Source organism: Chionomys nivalis, chromosome 3, assembly GCF_950005125.1.
Source record: "Chionomys nivalis chromosome 3, mChiNiv1.1, whole genome shotgun sequence".
NCBI lineage: Eukaryota > Metazoa > Chordata > Mammalia > Rodentia > Cricetidae > Chionomys > Chionomys nivalis.
This window is the reverse complement of record NC_080088.1, coordinates 51722199-51745397: the sequence shown is the minus strand read 5'-3', so window position 1 is coordinate 51745397 and position 23199 is coordinate 51722199. Positions and strand designations below refer to the sequence as shown.

General features: G+C 40.9%; 1 protein-coding gene across 4 annotated transcripts in view; it reads right to left on the bottom strand.

The window, feature by feature from the left end:
• Positions 1–2323: 2323 nt before the first annotated feature.
• The window catches only part of Cd47 (CD47 molecule), a 58365-nt gene continuing 37489 nt past the window's right edge, over positions 2324–23199 (bottom strand). For 2 of the 4 annotated variants that reach the window (XM_057763676.1, XM_057763679.1), the window contains 8 exons: positions 22428–22535; positions 21217–21309; positions 20232–20324; positions 18642–18734; positions 9911–9942; positions 8625–8649; positions 7985–8017; positions 2324–6179 (listed from right to left, as the gene is read on the bottom strand). In XM_057763676.1, coding sequence (XP_057619659.1) covers positions 6175–6179; positions 7985–8017; positions 8625–8649; positions 9911–9942; positions 18642–18734; positions 20232–20324; positions 21217–21309; positions 22428–22535 — 482 coding nt within the window. In that variant the 3' untranslated portion in view covers positions 2324–6174. The remainder of the gene's footprint in view (positions 6180–7984; positions 8018–8624; positions 8650–9910; positions 9943–18641; positions 18735–20231; positions 20325–21216; positions 21310–22427; positions 22536–23199) is intronic. The other 2 variants (XM_057763677.1, XM_057763678.1) reach the window with 2 other exon arrangements.

The window sequence follows — 23199 nt, the reverse complement described above, 5'->3', positions numbered from 1 at the left end:
TGAAGCTATGCAAAAGTATTATCTTTGATTGCTTGAAGTATTTTCTTACTTAGGAACCAGGAGGCTTTTAAATTGAACCTAGGACTTTGCACAGGTAGGCGAGAAATATACTGGATTGGCATCTACAGCTGTGACGTAAGCAATAGTTGCTATTAGAATCACTTCCATCAAGCAGCAGATGAAGGAAGGACATTGGTACTTCAAGAGAGGAACACAGTAACACTGGGGTGAGAAAAGGTTTCTTCAGGTATCAAATCTACGCCTCTGCTAACTTGCAAATGGGATGATTATTAACATCACCTTCTAAAATCTCCTAAGTGAGCTGGGGGTGGAAGTCCCGGGAGAGCATGAGAAGCCTTCCTAGAAAGGGTTGTCTAGGAAGTAGGGTTCAAGGTTAGTCCACACAGGACTCTCACCTAAGATGATCTGGAAGGTATTCCTACAGAGAGGTGTGGAGGTCAAAAGTTTGGGGACTGACCAGTTGCTCTTAGCAAGACTGAGTTCTCCTACCCTTTACTAAGAAAGCCCGCCAGTGTCTGGCTTGTCCCTTCAACCTGGAGGATTCTCAGGGACCTGAGACAACTTGAAAGCATTCTATAGTAATCAGCGTGGCATGGCCACTCAATTCTAGCACATGGGAGGCTGAAACAGGGTTGAGCTAAGCCTGGGTTAAACAGCAAGTTTGATGGTGAATCTGTTTCAAAGAACAAAGTGGTGTGTGTGTGTGTGTGTGTGTGTGTGTGTGTGTGGTATTTGAAAGTAAACACCACCAAGTGGGCAACCTCAGCTATTACCCTAGCCCCTTGTTAGGTAAAGTTGTCAAACTTGAGGTTTTGGGTGGGAAGGTGCCACACAAAAGTGAAACCCAGTTCCACTTGAAGCCTCCACCTCAGTGGGAGTTCTAATCAGGTTGAGCACAGTTCTGTACTTCGTGGGGCAGCTTTCAGTGCAGGAGGTAGGCCATTAAATGCTTTCTGAATTCCATTAGTTACTCCTGCTGAGAATGAAAACGTCCTCCTAAGTACATAAAAATTAAATTGCCTATGATGTAGGGAACAAGACGGTACTTTGCTGCCAAATATTATTTTCCATTTAAATGGCCGACAATCACACATGTAATGTAGACTTGTAAGAAGGACCTGAAGGGATGTGGCACTGACTGGGGACCTGTGCCTCAAATCTAATGACTTCGATTGTCTGGTAACTACCCACTTCTGCTTCAAGAGAATTTACCCTCTGTTCTCCAACTCCCAGCTGGGCTAATGCACTGTGGACACAGCCTACAACCTCTGTTCCAGGCTGGATGTGGACATAGGTCTGGCCGAATCAGAGCAAGAAATGCTTGGCTTCGGTGACTCAGAGACGTACGCTGCGGCAGGTTAATAACACCAGTGTGACAGGATCTAACTGCACTCAGACCTGGCACATCTGTTCTGTGAGGGATTATCTTGATTAGGCTGCGATGGGAAGACCCACCCTAACTACTGAGTGAAGAATGGGGAGAAAGGAATTAGAGCAATAGCATTCATCCACAACTCTGTTTCCTGACTACAGAGGTAAGCTGCCAGCTTCCTCAAGACCTGGATGCTGAGACTTTCCCACCTGATGGACTGTCAACCTTGAACCATGAGTCAAGGACAACCCTCTCTTCCTTCAAGTGAGTCTGTCAAAGTATTTCATCATGGTGACGAGACACGCAACTGATACGTCCATCCTTTTCTACTGGCTGTTAGGTCCTTTAATGTCACGTGGAATGGGGCAGACGGAGTTCACAAAGGGAAAAGCTGAAAGATGGCAGGATCCCAGTTCCTTGACTGTCTCAGAGGCCCAGACTCCAGCTGTCATAGCTGAATTGTCACATTACATTGGCCAAAAGATCTGCACCTCCCACTAAAGATTTTGAGTTTCCTTTAATTGCAATAAAATAACTTAGCCGAGGAAAAATTAAAATGGAAAATCATACATTTCAGTTTGGGCAGGGGCTAGCCGCACCCTTCAGAGGTACAGGCTAAGTGCTTGCCGGGGTCTTTTGCTAGGAAGCAGTCCTAACAGTACTAGAACCCAGGACTTGTTTTCTCCTGATGTCTGCACCCCATTGTGGGAAAGTTACCTATAACACACATTGCATATGTCTCAAACTTCTAATTAAAACTCAGAAGATTCCTATATTGATTATACTTAAACTGTTAAGTAAAAGTTCATTTTAAAAAATCATCCTTTTCACTACATAGAATTTTGAAAACTAGAAAAATGTATTAAAAAGAAAATGTCTCAGAAATGTGCTTGTGGTCTGCCGTCGCAGCAACATAAATAGCCCAACAAAATAGCTTAAAATGTTTTATTAAGTATATATAATATTACAGGGTAATATTTACACAGTTATTTTTTTTAAATAAAAAAGTATCTTGGCAAAGATTGCAGGTATTCAAAGCTTCAAACAGTGATAAATTGATTTAATACATATAAAAAAAAACCTTTAAGGGTAACACAGCTGTAAAAGAACTTTGGTCTTTAAATTACTGCAAAAAAATGGCTACTGACAAAGAGCACACCTTTAATTGCTATGCAGAAAGGCCCCAGGGGAGTGCCTTGCGCACAGCAATGCTGGAGTCCTCTTACAATTTAGAATAGTTAATGGATATTTATATGATGTGGGAACTAATTCTCAACAATGGCTTTCTGTAAATAATGCTCCGTTTAATAAAAATCAGACGTGTTTTCCTCCGTCATCCATCATAACAACAACTCTCTGAAGACTCCACTGACACCATCTTACAGAGATGCTTCCTAAAAAGGCCCGTTCTTTTCCTCCAAGATTCATGGGAAACTCAGTATTCAACAGTCAGAATTCAGGGCAATCAAAGCCACCGGTAGGATGACTGTCTGGGTACGGCTCATCTCTTCAAAGTTAACGCACATCATTTTAGCCACAGAAAATGACTTAACAAGACCCCTGGCGGGCATGGCGATTAAGAGATTTTAAAAATGCTCATCTCTAAATAAACCCTCCGTTAAATACAGTGAAAAGACAAAGCGTTGCCAGACACTTTCTTTTCTCTAGTTCCCAACACGAGGCAAGTGCAGGCCTTATACTTACATATCCTCTGACGGTCATTTTTGAATACCCATTGTAAGACAAGATAAACCTGGACAGTGAGATGACAGCAGAATGAATGCTTCACTTTTGGAGCTTTATTAACTCGGATACAATTTGGCCACTACATTGACCACAACATCCTGAAAGAAAGCTTATTATGGATGATACAGCCCCATGACTTTTAGTCTGATACTCTCAATGGTTTAAACAGACCAGATCTGGAATTTTCAGGTGAATCACCACCTCTTATAATTTTCAAAGGATGTTTGTAAAATCTGTCAAAAAAAAAAAAAAAGTAAAAGAAAAGAAGAAGAAAAAGAAAACTCTCTAGCTCACCCTATTAAGAAGAGAAATCTAAGTGCAGGCAACTCTTGCCATCAAAATTCTATATTGAGTGTCTACTAACGCACGCAGAACTCTGCGGGAGGAACAGGAGAAAGGGAAGCCACACGCTTGCTGTGGGAGGAATTTTTTAAAGAAGTCCAGTGAGAAGAATAAGACAGAAAAGCCAACAGAGCTAAGCGGAGACACATGAAGCACCAGAAAGGACAAGGGAGAGATGAAAGGGGCCCCAGACAGTCGGGGACAGACTGCAAAGTACAGTCAGTGACGGATGAGTTGAAGCACAACCATTTGAAAGAGAAGAAAAATGGGACTCAGCCATAAAGGCTGGGAAAGTGTGGCGGAAAGTGACAAATGGCATCTCTCCGTACTATTGTATAAATGGAGAGCAGACAATAAATAAAAGACGAAGAGAGGATATGACAGCGGAAATTGGGATCAGGAAGAAGAGAGCACTCTGTGGGGCAAAACAGATGCATGCTGCCCACGATGCTGTTAGCAATTTAAATCTGCTACAATGAGAGCCAGGCGTCATGGTGGGTTCGATTTAAACAGGGTGAACTGGCCCAATAATGCCCGGGCAGGAGGACTCTTTGCTGCTGTGGTCCCTTATACAGAGAAGCGGATAACTAAGAACAAGAGTTGAGTTCGTCTTGTGTTTCCCTGGCCATCACCAGTGGCACTGTCTAGGGTACGCAATGCCTCAAATGGCAGGCAGCAAAAGAGCATGACGGCTGGTTAAGACTGAACCCCGAGCAGAGGGGCATTGACCACTTACTAAAAGGTACAACTTTAGTTCATAAAAAAATTGACTATAAAGAGTTTCACACCTGACTCTCTTAATAGAGAACAGGAAAATCTGGATCAGTTCCAAGTCCATCTGCTTGTTGCTCTCTTCATCAAAACTGATTTCAAAGTAACCAACAAAATGAGCAAGGTATAAATATTTTCAGAAGGAAACAGAAAAACATCAGGAGCCATCAGTTTTGTATAAAGGCATCTCGCTCCCTCTTTATACAGGACTATTTTGAACAGCTACAGGATCAGAGAGGAAGCCTACTTTTCTTTAGAAGCACTATCTTGGCAGCGTGGTCAGTTTTCTGAGAGGCCTCAGCAGGTCATAGGTTTAGGTTTGCTATGGACAAACCACTTGGTCCCCACATGAAAGATGACAGGAAGTTTGGCATACAAGAGGCACATGGAAACGTTCAGTGGACTAAGAAGAAATAATCATTAGTAATGCAAACACAAAATACAAATGCCTTCTTACACAAACAGGAAAAATTACTGTTTTTTTTTTTTTTTGGAGGGCATTGGTCAGCAGTCAAAAAAGCTTGGCACATTACCTAGTTTTAAAGTGATCAAACATTTGCATCAAATATAATTGCACCGAATAAGGACCTTTGTTTTTAAATGTATTTACTAAAAGCACAAAGTTAGCATTTGCTCTTCTGTAGATGCCTCCCTTTTGTTGGTACAGAAGATGCATGTGCCTACCTTATACATGTGCACATACAAACACGCCCACAAACGGGATAAAAAACAAGTGCTAATAATCTAAAAGTACTCCATGCGATCACAACTGTCAGGACGTTGGTTTCTTCTAAACCGGGTAGGGAATGTGATGGTTTTGTTTTACTTTTCAAACTTAGGGGAAGAGGAGGAGGCAGAGGCGGGATACAGGAGGAAGGTGATGAGTGTTCATCATGCAACAAAGAGACAACAGGCGTAAAACCTCCTCCCCCTGGCTTTGCTAGGGTCTGATGGAGACACATGTTGCCATGCAGGAGACGCATAGTTCAGATCTCAGTCTTGCTTGGTCATGCCTCTGATCAGAAAACACGGCAAGAAACACTGTAGATTTTTTTGTCTTCAAACCAGAGGTCTTGAATACATATGTTACAGCCATAGCTATTTTTTGCTGAAGAGTGTGAGTGAGCACAGTGCTTTGAGAATAAGTCTGGCTCCTTTCTGCGACTGACACTACTGTGTCACAGGACTGTGTCTGAAAAGGAGAAAAGGTACTGCATCTTGTACCGCAAACGCAAGTAGCAGGACAGGACAGGGTGCAAAGAAATCGACATTTATAAAGAAAAAAAAGAATCCAAAATCTGGGTGTGCAATATGTCAAGGGGGTGGGGATTGTGGATGGAGGCAAGCCCCAAGAATGAAGACAGTAGTGCTATTGATATCATAGCACATGTAGCGGGCATACAGGATTTGCGCCGCCAAATTCATTATTCTACTTTAGTCTCTGTCCCTATGATCTGGAAGTGGCAGTCACATTAGACAGCTAGCAGCACGAATGACAAAGCTGCTGGGAACCTGAGTTTACTAAGGCTTGCTGGATACCACTGTTTGTCATGGGTATCTCTGGGTAACCATCAGGTTAATGCTAGGCAAGTCTGACACAGAACTGATTTAAACCCAGTGTCCAGAGACTCGAGGATCTAGCCAGCATCATTCTTGGAAGTTGCCCCTGATTCTTTTGCCCCTCATTGAGTAGAAACAATAGAAAAATGGATTTCAATTGGTTACACAACACAATCATGATTCATTTATTCAGTAAATTACAGCTGCGTTGATCATCATCTATGGGCCAACACATCTTCCATAGATGAAAGTCAGTTACTGCTGTTTATTTTTCTTCTCAGAGTCAGCAGGGCCAGGGTGCTTAGACACACTGTGTTCCTTTGCGTCTGACTCTCCGGACACAGTCCATCACTGCCCCTCACTTATTCTGGAAAATAGAAACATTGATATGTTGTCACCACTCATGTCTACTTCCTATGCATTAAGACATGTTCTGTTTCTAAACATGAAACTGTTTCAGATATATTATATCAAAAATAATGAGAACAGATCTGTAAAGGTCACGGAGAAATCAGGCAAATCACCCCTCTTTTCAGTTTGCTAAGCAAAATGCCAATGACAAATGAAAATACAGTGAACACAGACTGATCATCTCGGCTTGCTGGGTTGGCTCCACAAAAGGCGAGCGAGGGATGTTGGTTTTTCAAAGCAGAAGTTATTGATCCAAGAATAATATTCTATCTAATTCACTTTCGATTTACACCATTCAGTTAACAGAAGTGAAACAGACTTGTGATCTGGCGTAGGTAAAGGGATGGCACCTCGAACCTCATCCAGTGTGACAAGGCACCCAGAGAGGACGTTAGAAATCAACAGACATTTGAAAAACAAATTGTGATCAGCTCAACATGGTCAAAATTCAGGGCATTTCCAAGGTTGTCACAAACAAACAAAAAAATCAAAACAATGGTTCTTTAAGCTATCTCCTGATACAGTGACTTAAAATAAAAGCCACATTTTAAAGAAAATTAACTAAGAGGCCCTGGAGGATTTTATACTGTTTCTCTGCAAATGGAGAAAGGTTTATTTCTTAACTTTTTAGTCCACTTATAGAAAAATGACACCATGGTAGGTAAAAGCCAGATCAGAATATTTGAAAACAAGGCACAGAGGGTAAACATGATAAAAACCAGGCTTGACATTCTTTACACTTACTCCCACTAAAAACACCATATTTAGGTAGCAGTGGCTTGTGTAGCAAAACACACATTTAAAAGCTATGACAAAAGCCTGTAACTATGGGACCATTCTGGACTTCCCGTTAAACACACGCCTGAGCACCGTTTTAAATTTAGCTCACCCAACACGATGGAAGTGTTTTTTTTTTAAAATCTTATTCAGAAGTTAATTGTGCTCTGGGGAAGATGGCCTCCTGTGTTACTGGCACCTCTTTGTTATGAAGGTGAACTGGAAGGTCACAGGCTTTACAACAGCAACGTCTGGAGCACGGAATGATTTCAAGGACCAATGGTGTGAAGACATTTTTAAAAATAGGATAAATACAAATGTAGTTCCCAAATACCCATGGAGCTAGAGAACCACAGCATATGAAGGATAAAAATGTATACATTAGGGGCAAGAGTCAGACTTCTTTGGTTAGAATTAACAAGTACATGTGTTGGTCATATTCAGGAAACATGTTGCTATTGAACTGATATTCAGAGAAAAGGGAAAGACTGGGGGGTGGTAAGGAAGTCTCTCTTTTTCTCTTTGGTCCTTTCCCACAAGGTTAGAGTTAAGTTCTTGCTTAGGAAAGCAGATATATCACCCCCAGTGTCACATGCAACAAAAACATCTCCATGAATATAGGAGAAAGCCCGCCATGGTGTCTATCGGCACACCTCATAAAAACATGCTAAAAGTCCAACAAAGGGACGCATGGCCTGAAACGCGCTTATGAAAGGTGGCAACTGCTCTGCGAGGAACCATGGGTTCCAATTTGTGAGACCCCACAGGGTTTTGTTCTTACCCACCTACAGAAAAATGACACCATGGTAGGCAGAAGAAAAGAATCTAAAACTAGATCTAAGTTTGAAACATCAAGAAATATGGGCACTCATGACAGACAGTGCCCCTTTTATTTTCTAAAGAAGTTGTCATTTCAAGGAGCTCTCTGCTTTCTTTTTAATGTCCATGAATCAGCATACAATGACAAGTGAATTTCATACTTACCATCATTCATCATTCCTTTTGATTCTTTAAATGCTAAGGATTAGTAACAAGCAAGCAATTAGTAAAAAGTTAGTATGACTTCATGGAAATAATCTTAAGATAAACAAATACGCAAGAACACAACTATCCCCCGGCTAGACAGCTAGACTCATTTGAGACTATCATTCTTTGGGATACATTTCTCGGGCTCACACCCACAGCATCCACAAAAAGCAAACAGACTTACTGGAGAATCCAGGTCTAGATTTACACAGGAAGTAAGTAAAACATTTTGGATTTATGCCAGGTGGCAACCTGTATGTTTCTAAAATTGACAAAATTAGAAATTGGAAGCCACCGAGATTTTTCTCTACTGAGGGTCCCCTTGCCCAATGTCACTTTGCAAAAGTAAGCAACTACTATAGCACAGGACAGTGAGAACATTACAAAAAAGCAACACTACCAATTCCTGACGAATAATCAAGGAAGAATCAAGAGATTAAGGCAAGAGAGCATACGAACCGAAAAACAAGCAAACAAACAATACTCCCAAACCAGATTCTTCCCAAGGCATGAATGGGTATTCTAATGCCTTTAATAATCAGTTCAAATTATGATCTGCTAATGGACCAAGACTACTAAATTTATAATAATCACATACCGTTAAGGGGTTCCTCTACAGCTTTCTGGAAAATATTTAAAATATATTTATACAAAATACATGTTATTTTACGGTTTTTATGTTAAAACTTACACTATCATTGAACCTGTATTATACGTGGAGACTCTTAGGATCTAAAAGCAAAATAAGACAGCAAAAGCTAATAATGAAACAAGGCTTCCCAAGGCTAGTTAATAGTTTAATAACAACCATATTATTCTCCTAGTATTTTTTTTCTGTGTAAAATTTCCCACTCCACCCATCATTCTCAGTTCATGAAATCTCATGAAAGTATTAATGTACAAACATGCAAATTGCAGCAAGAGATAGAAAATACAGTTAAATAAGAGATGTCAGCGAAGCAGAATCATCTTCACATCATGCAAATTGAACTTAGTAGCAGCAAGAAATTGTTAGGATTCAATGGTCCATTGATCAGGTTATCTCCATGAGGCACTAGGAAAGCTGTGGGCTGCTTGTGAGGAACATAGCTAGGACACTACTCTCATCAGAGTAAAGCTCTGAGGTAAATTAACACATTCCATCCCTGACTGCCCTTTGGGTGTGTCCTGTGAGGAGGCCAGATTTATCTGTCAGCCGTTATTTACAGGAAGCTGAGTACAACTTGTAAGAACTCTCAGGCCTGCCACCATGCTGACTCAATATAGTAGTTTGTGTTTCCTCTCCCCCTAGTAATCTTCTCCTGATTTTGCTCTTTTTTCTTAGAACCTCCCTCCCCCACAAAGAGCTTATGAAAGCAGGAAAACACAATGAGGCCTCTAGCACACTTTGGGGGAGAAGAGTGCTGATAAAATGGAGAGTCGTTATTTGGAACAGATTTCTTTTCCAACAGCATATACTTTATATCTTTAAATGAAGTCAGCTTAGCACAACTTCTCTTCCTTAAGATTATGCTTGAAACTGTTGCCTATGAACTCACGTCAAGCAACGCCAACAGTTGGGGAGACATATTGCAATCAGCTTCCTTCTGATGGAAGCTATGACCACATTCCTTCTCAGAGACTGTCCAATTTTAGATGTATAAACTAAGTGCAGTCTTACAGGGTCATTTCTCCTACCTCACAGGTATATAAAGGTCCCAAGAGAAGTCTTACAATAGAATCAGCCCCACTCACTCATGAACAGGCCCTGAAATGACTTCACCATTGTCTTAATTGGATGTCACATTAAATGAAAAGCAAAACAGTTCAATATTCCAATTATCAACCTCTCATTTGAATTCATCAAGCAATCATTCTTAATTCATTTAATAAACTTGAACTTACCCTAGGAGGCTGTATAGTCCTCTGGTTGGAAGCTGGTATAAATAAAAATATAAATTCAATAAATAAAATAAATGGAGCAATGCAATACTTAATTTTAAGATAGCAAAATCAGGGCTAAAACTAGAAGGTGCTAGATGCTCCAGTGAAGGAGTCCTAGCTTTGGTGGTCTGTTTGAAAACTAGAGGACTCTTGATTATATACATTAACTGGAGAAAAGGAAGCAAATAAGACTCCTACAGCAACTAATAAACACAGACTCGCTCATGTGCATGTTCTCTCTCTTGTCAGTTACCCATTACACATCACGGTGAAAGATCTTGTCAACTACTCTCTCCTACCAGGGTCCCATCTTTGCCTACTACTCAGCCGGGATGGACAGAACATGGCAATGCGTAACTTCCCCTGGAGACTATCTCCCATAGCACACTTTTCTTGTTCCTAGTCTAGGGGCCTTCTCTTCCTTTCTCTCCTTTCCAGTCTTCAAAGCTCTAGAAAGCTAACTAACGACAAAAGAAAACATGATGATCCTGCCAAGCTTAGAGCTATCCCAGACAGTTAGCATCAGACCAACCAGGTCCTCTTCTGTGTATTCCTCCTTGGCATTCTGAGTTGCTCCCTTGGCTGCTTCTGACCAGATTAGCTAAAGAAGGTGCAAGACTAGGGGGCAAGACAGGAGGGAAAAGAACAACTCTGGATTGGTGGGAAAGAAAACTTCCTTATAAAATCAGGCAAGGAAACCCTAGAACAACTACAGCTATCCTGTCACTCATGCCTATGTCCCCAAGACAGGATATGACCAGCATCAGTCTTTCAATGACTCAATATTCTTTTCCTAGCCATAATTTCCTACCACACCTCTCTATGTCAGTTCAAGAAATCCAAACTTCTCAAGATAATTTTTACAGTACAAACATTCAGCCGGGCGGTGGTGGCGCACGCCTTTAATCCCAACACTTGGGAGGCAGAGGCAGGCGGATCTCTGTGAGTTCGAGACCAGCCTGGTCTACAAGAGCTAGTTCCAGGACAGGCTCCAAAACCACAGAGAAACCCTGTCTCGAAAAACCAAAAAAAAAAAAAAAAATACAGTACAAACATTCAAGAGCAACAGCAGAATGAAAAATGCAGTTTTAAGATAAGGGTGAAGCAGAATCATTTCCAAGTCATGTGGCCTGCTGGAAAACAGGGTTAGAGCTTGTAAGGTTCTACTGAAATCCTATTGGGTAGCAGACAAAGGCTGGCCCAGGACAGCCAAGATCCCCGCCCCTGCCCATGCAAATTAAGTAAGCTCCTAAAGCTGACTAGGACCAGGCTTTCTCAAACAGAGAAACTGCAGCTGACAGGCCACTAAGTATCACATTACCACTAGAATTAGAGAAGGATAAATAAGACCAACTAGAAACTTGGTGATGGGAAGGAGAGGTAAAAAAACCAAGTAAACAAAGAAGAGCTTGGAATACAGAGCTACAGGTAGGAAAAGTACCTACAGGAAGAGAGTAGCTATGGAATGCATCACACAGTTAAGCAGGGAATGGGAGCAAAACATAATCATTCTTAAATTATATAAATTGAACTCAGCCACAGGCATAAGTAAGTGTTCAGCTATAAAAGGTATTTACACACCCTCCACCGAGGCTCAGGGGACCCTTGGAAGAGAGGCAGACAGAATATAGGAGCTGGAAGACAGGAGGCAGAGCTACAGAATGCTGTCTTCTGGACATGATATACACATTTTGATCAGGAACTCAATACAACTACACTTGCCTGCAATGTACTTAAACAAGAATGAGCCTGTCAAAAGCCAGGCATGGGTGGTGGTGGGATCCAAGGGGCCTAAGTCCCTACCATCAAACCAATGACCAATATTAGATTCTGAGAACTGGAGAATTACTTCCTCAGTTTATTAAATACACATGAACCCACCAGGCTCCAACAGAGAGTTCCAAAATCATGGTCAGACAGAGGGCCCTGGTTAAACTCACTGGGTCTTCCAACAAAACAGTAACTCATGAATATGGCAAAGAGACTTTCAGGGGGGTGAGTGGCCAGATGGGGGCGGGTGATAGGAATGAGAATGTGTGTGCACTCGTGTGTGCGTGTGTGGAAATGTCAAAGGACACATTTAATAATAAAATGTAAAGGAGATTGAGATAGCACTCTAGTGTACACACATATTAAAAAACAATAGAAAAAGGATGTTAACAGAGAGTACGTGTGGAAGGCAGATTTGTGCCACTCTGAGCCTTGGTCAGAGGAGATTCTTTCTGCAGTTGTTTGGTTCGCACAGACTCATAACTAGTCAGGGCACTGAGGATCAGGAACTGCGAATGTCCAGCCACAGATGGATCCCTACATCAGCCTCTCTGATGAACAGACTGGAAGAGAGACTAGGAAGAATTTAAGAGCTGGAGGACGGGGAGGAGGGTTGTGAAATGCTGCCTTCTGGATATGACGTCACTGACAGACACACGGACTCACAGCACAAGCAGTTGCTTACACAAGAACTGCGCAAAGCTCAGGCCAACCAGAATTCCAGCATGGCTGGGCAGGAGCTCAAAGGACCTCCACCCCTAGATGAAGAGTTACTGGAAAGTATGGTCACTGAGGGACAGGGAAACCAGTTTTCTCTGGGGACATGGCTCCACTAATTGGACTCAGGAGACTATCATCATCATCATTATTATTATTGGCAAAAATATTGCCCATGCATGTGGTCAGCACTAACTGGACTTGGGAGACTATCAATAATAATAATAACAATAATAATAATAATATTTTTAATTATTTTTAAAAAGGACATGGAGACAGGAAGAAAATAAATTAATAGGTCCCAGGGACGGTAGGAGGGGGCTTATATGATCAACATACATTGAATACATATACGAAAATTTTAAAGAATATATAGGGATCAATAATCATAAAGATTTTTGGGAAAGTTATAGGGAATTATTGTTTTATGTTTATTACAATTATGTGTGTGTATGTATGCACACATATAGTTTAAATGAAGCCATGCCACTTGAGGTGACAGTGTTCCCCCAAAGCCATACTATGTACTCAAAACACCACTACCAGGCATGGGAAACCTCCTTCCAAGTTGCTCATCTGGGGAGTTCAAGGACTCCCAAAACATTATAGGCTGTTGAGGTTACGTCCTCAAAATTGAAATTAAGATGCTATAGTTGAAGACAGACACACTTTGGATAGAGGACTTGGAGGAACTAAGCTTGACCAACCTAGAAGCCTCTTTCTTATGAACCACAACAATGACCATAACAGCAAGATGTAGCCATAGGTGTGATGCTGGTACTTAATTACTGGGGATAACCAGCAACTTTATCACATTGACCTTCAGGCCCACTTAATAGGAGGGAATTCATACTTTACATTGTTAAACCTAATCAACGACTTGTGGCTGGGGAGGTGGAGGACCCAGAAGTGAATTGACTATTGCCACTTTCCCTAAAGCAAAACAGTGTTCTAAATGATCATCCTTATGCTCAAAGATAAATGAGGCTCCCACCCTCCTTAAAAAAACCTTTCTGAAGCAAATGAGGGTGATTACAGAAATATCTGGTCAATATGCAGAGAACAACTAACCATTGACTCAACTACTCAACCTCAACTACCTCATCTACAACATGATCTCTCTGCCTACAGTTTAGCAGAGAACAATTTAGCTTACTCTCTATATCTATATCATAATCCCTATACCTACATCTTAGCAGAGAGCATTGGGTGCTCAAAAACCCTATGTCTACAGCTTAGTATACAGTTCAGCAAACGTCAAAGAAGAGGGGGGCAGAAAGACTGTGAAAGCCAAGTGACTAGGATGTTTGCTGCAATATTTTGTATAATGACACTTAGAGTGTCTTTCACATGATAGGGAAGTAGCAAACCATGAAATCTCAACAATATGGCTGCCTAAACAAGACCTGCAGAATGACAGCTATCAGTTGACATGACAAGATAGAAGAGGAAAATCTCACAAGGCTCTGCTCCTAAATTAAGAGCAGTAAGGGAACCCATGACTGCTGAGAGAAGGCAGATCAATCTTCTCTGGGGATAAGGCTTGTGGTAGATGATCGAATCCCAAGGAGTCAGTCATAAACACATAGATGTATGAGCAACACTTAATGAATTCAGTAGGTTGTGTTTATAAATTTATATTTACATGAATGTGTGTGTGTGTGACAATAATAATTAAAGAATATAAGGCTATGAATTTGAGAAGGGGCACCAGAAGAGCTGGAGGGAGGAGAGGTAGGGCAGGAATGATGTGAATATAGTACTCATATAAAATAAAAGAGTACTACTTAAAGACAGAGAGGAACGGGCTGCATCCTAAAGATAACTCCCTGGCTTTTGCTGGTGTGTACTGCTAAGATGATAATGCTAAAATATTCGGACCTGAGGATGACTAAATAGCAATGAATCTTTCCTACCAGTAAGTAAATATCTTTGAGAATGAAATCAATTAAAACTTCCGTTTCTTAAAAAGAAGTCACTGGCACCTGCAAGATTTTGGAGTAACTGTCAATTCTCAAGAAGAAATTTGTTTGTTGATTTAAGAAGGACCATTGAATTAAAGCTCACTATTTAGAAAAAGGAAGAGAAGCTACACACACACACGCACACACACACACATACTACATACACACTCCACACACACACACACACACACACACACACGCAGTGTTTAACTCTGGTAACCATATAAATATCTCGGTAGAGATTCTTCCCAAGCTGCTCCAACTTAATTCACTCACCATGAGCAATGGATACCATAAATTACTGCTGAGTTCTAAGTTTTGTGTAATGCACATGCCTGACTACTAAAAGTGAAACATAAATCAAATTTTGAAAAATAAAACAGGGACCTTAAATGGTGAAGATAAGATAGCTGCTAACAATGAAGAATGCAGGGCAGGGTGCCAGTGACTGTAAAGGACAAAGGAGCAGCCCCCACTGCTATCTGCTGAGAGCAATGGGATGGGGCAACTGCGCTGTGTCCTGCCAATACTGAAGCCAGATTCTAGCCTACTCCATGAAAGCATCTATGCACCTGCCCTCATGAGCCCTGTGTCTCTGTGAGAGCCATGGGTGGCTTTAAATGAAAGACCCTCATTGTGGTGGTCCTCGGGGAATGCTTATTCCTCACATTCAAGCAAAAAGGTAACCTCATTTCTAAGTGGTAGAGAGGGAAGCAGCCGCCCCAGCAAACTAAGCTGAGTTAGAACGTTGTGAAGGGCCATCAAGACACTGAATCTACAACGCACAAGTACCAACCCCTATATTTACGCTTTATAAAGCAAAGGTGCTATCTACATTTCTGGTTGGTAATATGAAGGATTGTTGCTTAGCAGTTTTCTGAGATGAAAACCTCCACCATCCTGAGGAGTAAAGAATCAAAACTGCTTCTGGAAGTTTATGAAACTGGCCAGATTCATGAGGCGCCTCCCTCTGCATGCTTATATGAGCAGTAAAGACTGCAGTGAGTCACTCTCAGAGAAGCTGAGAGCAGACGAGCTACCAGGAGGAAGCATCGTCTGGAAGAAGCAGCTCAGACCCACTGAGCTCTCTCATAGGACTCTCCAACCCACCATGCTGCCTGAGGCTGAGTAGGGTTTCAGTTTTCATGGGCTGTTTGTCACCCATGCTGGGGGGGTTTTTTGGTTTCGAGACATTCATTCCTGCTCCTGAAAGTAACCCCAATAAACTCACTGGTTCACCAAATTGAATTTTGGGGTTATTCATGTTTTGACCTGTCACATTTTTCTAATTGGAAAGAGGAGATTTTTCATCTCCCCAAGAATACTGCAAACTATTTTGAAGTTACAGTCAAGCTCATAAATATGTTCACCAAAAGTAATACCAAGAAGAGTTTTTCTGTGCTTCCACCGTCCTTTGCAGCACAACATGGCTACTAAGTTCTCACTGCCCAATCTGACTTGCCCAGCTCATTCTGAAACAGAACTACAAGACCACCATACACTATGAAGGACACTAGCCAGTCACGTCCTCAGGCTTTATAGGATTAGCTGCACGGGAGTTAATTTTTCCTGACTTAATTCTCTCCAGTGGGGATATAAGCCATGTGAAGGAGAATGGGGATGACTGGTCAGTTGCTGTCGTGTGTCATGAGCCTGGGCAATGGTAGTCATCTTTTTTTTTTTAAATCAAAATCCATACTTGCAATGATTCTTGCTATGTTGCTCACTCTGAAATACCTGACTACATGCCACTGATATATTTTCAGGCTTTCAACTCCCCAGGAACGATTTTTTTTTAGCGATTTTTATATAGTTCGTACACAATGAACAAGAAAATGTATCTTAATAAATATACATACAATATATGTGTGTTTCTGTATCATTTCAGAATCCCGAGAGGTTGTGCCTGGCCTGGTTCTGACCACTACCAAGTTGATTTGAACCAGAATGCTTGTATCTGCTCAAACACTGCACTAAAAGGTAATGACTTTAAAAACAACTCTTGTGCCACATAAAATAATGACATCAGGCGCCCTACACAAAACCAGGCTCTGCTGTAGGGGGTATAGTTAGTTCCTTTTCATCTTTCTTATGTGCTCATATTAAGCTATTATAATTTTTTGACTTCATAAAATTAAAATACTTCTCATAAGAAAAAAATATAATATAATCCAAAAATTATATTTGCCATAGAAAGCAAAAGTTAAAATCACATCCCTTAAAACTGCAATTAAGGTTACAAATTTAAACTCAGAAATAATGAAAAATATAAATGTTATCATTCTCACAGGGATATTAACTCCCTTTAGAAAGAGAGCTTTTTTTTAAAAAGTAAGGATTTTACTGCATTAAAATCAAAAGTCACCCATTTCTACAATGGTGTTGCAATGAGCAGAAATTATTTTGGAAACACAACTTTCACATCCTGGTAGAAATGCTCAAATTTGCAACCTTAATGCTACATATGTTCAGATTTATGCAGCAAGAACACATAAGCAAAACATTCATTGTCCTAGTCTACCACAGGATCTAGAAAGCGGCCATCCTGTACCTTTTCTTCTTGCCCTTCAACTGACCGAAGGTGTCTCTCTCCACTCTGGGGTCAAACAAGTTGATGTAAAAAGTTAATTTAGGATAGTCTCAAAGTGTCAATAAAACTGGAAGAAATTCCTAACTTACATACAGTGTATTTATTTAGTAAATCATCACAAAGAAGGAATCTTTGGGTGCTCTGATTTCATTTTTACCACAACAATAAGCAACTAGAGTGGCTTTACAGGCTCCAGGAGGACATGGGCCATGGGGAAAAGGTGGGAGCAGCGGCACGAATCTCAGGGCAGCTATACTGAGCATCACTCATGACCAGTTATGGAAGCCTGGGAACAAGGATGCGGTCCAGATAGAGAGGGAGAAAGAAGAGCGGAGAGCTGACCATCAGCAGAGAAACCTATTCCACTGCATCCGTAAGTGAATCCTGCAGGTCACATACTGTTCTTAGCATTCACAGGAGCAACCAAATCAGCACTGTCAGCCTTCAAGTCCAGACACAGGCTGATTGGAAGACTAACAAAAATAGACTATGCATCAGAATTCAAGGCGTCAGAGTCAGCTCCGGAGCGCCAGCCTGCTACAAATGTCTTAGTTGTGTTTTATGGGTTTATGTGGCATAGTGTCAGGAAAATTCAGTAAGCAACAACTAATACTTCTCAACATAAAAACTAAAAGCAAGTAGACTTTAGAGTATTTTAGTTGTCTACATTAAAACACTAACTAAAGAGAAAAGAATATATATATGTAATAGATCAATTTTCATGATCAGAGGTTAAGCAATGAAGTTCAAAATTAAAGGCAAAATTTCTTTGAGTCTTAGGTAAATAGTATGAAAAATTTATTGACTATAATAACTAACTTTTGTATTAATTTCCAGAAAATGTCCACCTGATACCACATTGAAAATACTGATTTGTTTTGATGAGTTTTAACTTTGGATTTTCTTGTTATGCAGTGAGGAGTTTGAACTGCTTCCTTTAAGGAAGCATAGATCATAGATCAGGTGGCCTGGGACAGGTGTGGCTTAGGTAAGGCACATTCTAGTTCAGACACCATGAAAAACACCTGTCTCTGTGTACACACGTCCACAATAAAAATGCAGAAACCACAGAGTTGAGACTGGCAGGTTAAACACCAAATGGCAAGAGCAAGTACAAAAAACCAACGAAAAAAATGATTTTAAAGGCCGAAACATCTCGAATTTAGAGATCTCTTTTACTATACTAGTTTTGCACTAGAAGTGTCTTAGGGTAGTGCACTGGAAGTCACTGCACATTCAATTACAGAGGTGACACGTTTAATTTTCAGTTTCTGTCTCCTTAGGGCTGTCTGTACGTACAAGCAGCTTACACAAAGAGCGGAGGGACAAAGAGCTCCACAAGAGGACCCTAGAACAAGGAATGAACCTTTTATAGCAATTTAAAATGAAACCTTCAAAGCTGTCTTCTGCTTAGAAAAATAAAGCCTATACTTTCTAATACACAAAGCCATTCTTTTCCTCAATTTGCAATCCAAACTGCGTGAGCTCACATGCCTTCTCCCTCTTTAACTGCCGTCTCTCCAATTCTGTTTTCTCGTTTTTGGAAACACCAGTAGATTTCTACTCTCAGCTGGAGGAACCGACTAAACTACCTTTCTAAGTTACATATCTGAAAATCTTTGCAGAGGCTCAAGAAGTAAGATCAACTCACCAACAAATTTCATATAAACTAGGCCAAGCAGTTCTGCTAGAGCTATGATACCCAGACCTGAAATCAAAAGGGGGCCGTGCACTGGCTCACAAGCTGTAAAACAAATGAAATTTTGTTAGAAATGCATATAAAGAAAACAGATTTTAACTTCAAAGAATCAATAATAACTAATAATATAAAGGGTTTTTTTTTGTGTGTATTTGGTGATTTGGTGGATCTAGGTTCCCGACTCTGTAGATTTTATACACTAGGCAAATAGTGCTACCACTAAGCTATATCCCAGCCTATGCCAGCTTTAAAGATAGCATTTCCTGTGCTAATGATTAGTAAAAACATTACCTACATGCATACAGTATAAGAATGTCTTTATGAATAACTCAGTAAAATAGCTTCATTATTAAAAAAACGTTTTTACACAGTGTGCTGTTATATCGAGATTAGTGAAAAACAGCGTGTAAAGGCCAAGGTGTCACTCAAGTACACCTGGTTACTTGACAAGTTCTCCCACAGATACGGGCACTATAGTTGGACTATTAGAACAGTCATGCCACAAGCCATATACAGGCAACGTTCTTTTAGCAAAAGGGAAACGCTATTTACACTGGTGTGTGAGCATATTTGTGTGTGTGTGTGTGTGTGTGTGTGAGGGAGGGATGTTGAAAAAGAATGGCTCACAACTCCAAACGCTGAAAAATGGGCCAAGTCACAAAATCACCGCTCCCTGACGGTGTTACCAGAGTTTGCCAGTTTGCTACAAAAATTAGCTGTACCTTAATCACACAATGCAAAAATTCCAGCCCTTGGTATTTAGCCAACTAGAGCTGAAAATTTATATCCACACAAACACATGCTTATTGATGTTTACAGTAGCTCTATGCGTCTGTCACAAAAAGAGGAAAAGAACCAGGATGGCCCCTCAGTAGGTGAATGCAAAATACTAAACACATTATGGCAACAGTATTTTTTTCAGCACTAATGAGCTATCAAGCTATAAAAAAAGACATGGATGAAACTTAAGACATAGTTAAAAAGGAAGGAAGCCTGCATGAGAAGGCACAATGTAATCTCTGGGCTGTGTGTGGACACGATCTGTGCTTTTCGCACAGTATAACTCTAGCTCCAAGGCATTTTGAAAAATGAGAAGCTGTGTGGAAAGTTAAAAGGTCAGGGATGACAGGGGTTAGAGAGAGGGATAGATGAACAAGCAGAACACGGGGATTATTCCATGTGATACCACAATGGGCATAGGCGTCACTGCACATCCGTCACAGCCACAGAACGTCCTGTGCAGCACCAGTAACCAACCATGATGCAAGCTGTTAATTTGGGTTGGTAAGGATGCCATGTTGGTTCACCCACTGTATGGGTGTGAAATGCTAAGGGAAGCTGTGGGTGGATGGGAATAGAAAAGGGTGGGGTATATGCTAAGTCTCTGTACTTTTCCCTAGGCTTTTCTATGAATCCACGATTGTTATAAGAAAAGGCCATACAGTTTCAAAAAGAAGACGAAGACGATGACAAAAGGAAAGAGAAAGGAAGAGCTCTAACCTGACTGAAACGAAACCAGACACACAAAAGAATATGACTCACCCATGATGCAGAGACACAGTCCAACCAGAGCAAGGATGTAGCCCAGCACTTGAGTGATCAATATGGCAATGGTGAAAGAGGCCATTCCAAACGCTGAGGGAGGAAAAGGACACAATAGGAACGTGTCGAGAACACAGAAGAAGCAATTACTCCTACTGGCATTTGACACACTCAAAGATGGACTGCCGTTCCTCATCGGATGTCACGTTTTCCAGCTAACCTTTCCACAGGAGTGCCAGCTCCAGAATCACAAATTCTGCAAGTTTATATTGTCGGTCATCTGAGAGGGTCTGGCAGTTTTTACCAAATTCTCAAAACAATGTTGCTGTTACATTTATAAACTGTAGAGTCTGAATGACTTGTTATGCATGGCTTATCCACATGCACACAACTCTTTTGGGGATAACGTGTGTGTGTGTGTGTGTGTAAGATCGTGCTTTCTTAACTAACCTTTAAATATAGCCTAAGGACCTAAGACTCAGTGCTCTTAACAATAACAAAAATATAACCAAAATGCACAAAAGCTGTACTGATTACAGTTGGAATAGCCATACCTTTCAGGGTCACCAACAATAAGAAACTGTGTTTCTAAAATCTGTGACTTATAGCCCCATCTGGTAGAACCTGTCTTCTTATTGCAAAGGGTTAGTAAAAGAAGAAAAAGAATGCTTCGAATACTGACTTATAGCTACAAAGAGCTAAAATTAGAATATGCAAATAACCATTAAAAATTATACAGCGCACTTTAAGATGACAACAATTCCATCAAATATGCAAGAAAATTTCTTTTCATAAAATAATTGTTGAGAAGACCTAGCAACCTGAAAATCAATCTGTATAGGAAATGTCACTAAGCATACAATGGACAATCTAATAAACCAATTTCTATTGAACTTTTAAAACCACACAAGAGTATTTTCACTGAAGTACTGGGTTTCTTTTTAAGGGAAATGGCAAAAATAAGACTGTAAGAATAAATACTCACCTGTCATAAACACATTGTACTGAAGCGGTATTAATATTCCTATAGAGATGACAATGAGGCCAAGTCCAGAAGCACTTTTTACAGGGTTTTCTCCTGTTATAAATAAATACATTTAAAATATTTTCTTATATACTTCTGTGTGAAGTTATATACTTATTCTACTAAATGTTTTAATCTTAATGCTACCTTATACACTGCAAAAGGATTAACGATGTTTTCTCCAAGTTCGCACAAAATAAGTAATTCTTATTTTGAATTGAATTGAATTGAAGGCCAAGCTAAAGGATTTGTATCTCAACATGCTGAATCCTTTATTTGGTTTTAACTCTTTAGCTGCCGTGAATCTTCCAGATGATGAACTTGCCCGCGCCGTCCACCGTCCATTCATTCTCAGTATTCATCCTGTCCCCAAGCCAAATCACCTGCTCTTTCACATCATCTTCTGAGTTCATCAGCCCCTCAGGCCCTCACCAGCCCTGGATGCAAACCTGGCTGCCAGATCTGTGTTCTAAAGATCTGCCTGTACCTCAGTCTCCCTAAAGACGAAGTGGTGTTCTGCGGTCTGCCGTGGTGAATTCCAGCCTTTGCTTTTCTTCCCATCTGCCCCCTGCCACAATTTCCCATTCGTATTTCCACCTCTCAGTGGCAATGACCACTTCAGAAAGACATGGCTCCTATGTGTATGCCCGTTTCCACAGCCAGTGGATTTAATGGGTGCCCTAGTTAAGTATTCCACCTTTCTGGTCCTAGAAACTATGAGTGCTACCCCATGTGGCAGAATAAATACTGAATGGTAAAAACAATATGCTACTAAGTCAAGGATGTCGAAGAAAGACCTTACCCGAACTGAGTGAGTGCCTGAATACCTACTTCCCAAGGAGTGTCAGGGCAGAGAGGAGAAGGGAGAGGGACCTCGCACAGACACAGTGGACACAAGGCAGGAAGAGGGAGTTATGGGGCTGCTCTACAAGCTGGGCAGTTCCAAGCACTGCCTGTGAACAGGAAAGCTAGAAGAGGTATGGCAAGGGTTCTTCTCCAGAGGGAACTACAGCCCTTGAGAGAGACTTCAAGTCCTCCAGAGAATTTCTATTGCTTGAGACCACATCATTTGCCATGATTGGTCACAAGGACCCTGTAAACCAATACACGACCCCTGGGGATGCCTCTCCCATCAGTCCCACAGCCCCGATCACGGTACCCACGCAGCCTACCTGGTATGAGAAGAATGGCTCCAACAATGACGATGACAGTGAGCACCGTCCCGGCGACGAGCAGCAGAATGATTCTCTTATTCGTTCGAGTGGATTTATATTTAAGCGCTTGAAAGAATAACAAAGAATTGCATAAGTCAGTCACAAGTGATGCCATTTTGGTAATACATGAGTGAGGGAAACTGCCAAACTCCGCATATGTGAGTAGCCTCAGAAGCATAACTCTTCATCAAGTCACCTCCTACCCTCTGCGTTTCTGTAAGCTATGGCCATGTAAATGTGCATTCTGAAGGTGTAGGTGACATTTTATTCCCTGTGCTTGATGCAATAAAACTACATATAATAGGCTTTCTAAATTGGAGCATCATTAAGTCTTTTTCACATTTTCCCCTTAGCACTGGATCTGTGCAAAGAAAATTGCAGAATCCCTGCACCCCACATACTAGATGCCAGTAAAGGTTCCCCACTTCCCTAGTTATCCATAAACGTGTTTTCAGATATTTTCAGTGTCCCCAGAGGAGCAAAATCATCCAAATAACACAGAAGAGGACACACAAGGCTGATAAGACATAACAACTTAAAGAGCAGCACTGAGAAAATGAATACACATTTTTAAAACTTAGTAGGACATCTAGAAGTTGGGGTCATTTAACTTGAAAATGGAGATAAAAGAACATTAAGCAAATCACATCCTTGTAAAACCCCTATGGAATTAAATCCCTAAAATTTTCAACTAAGATACTGAAAGAAAAAACAAATGCCAGGGTCAAGA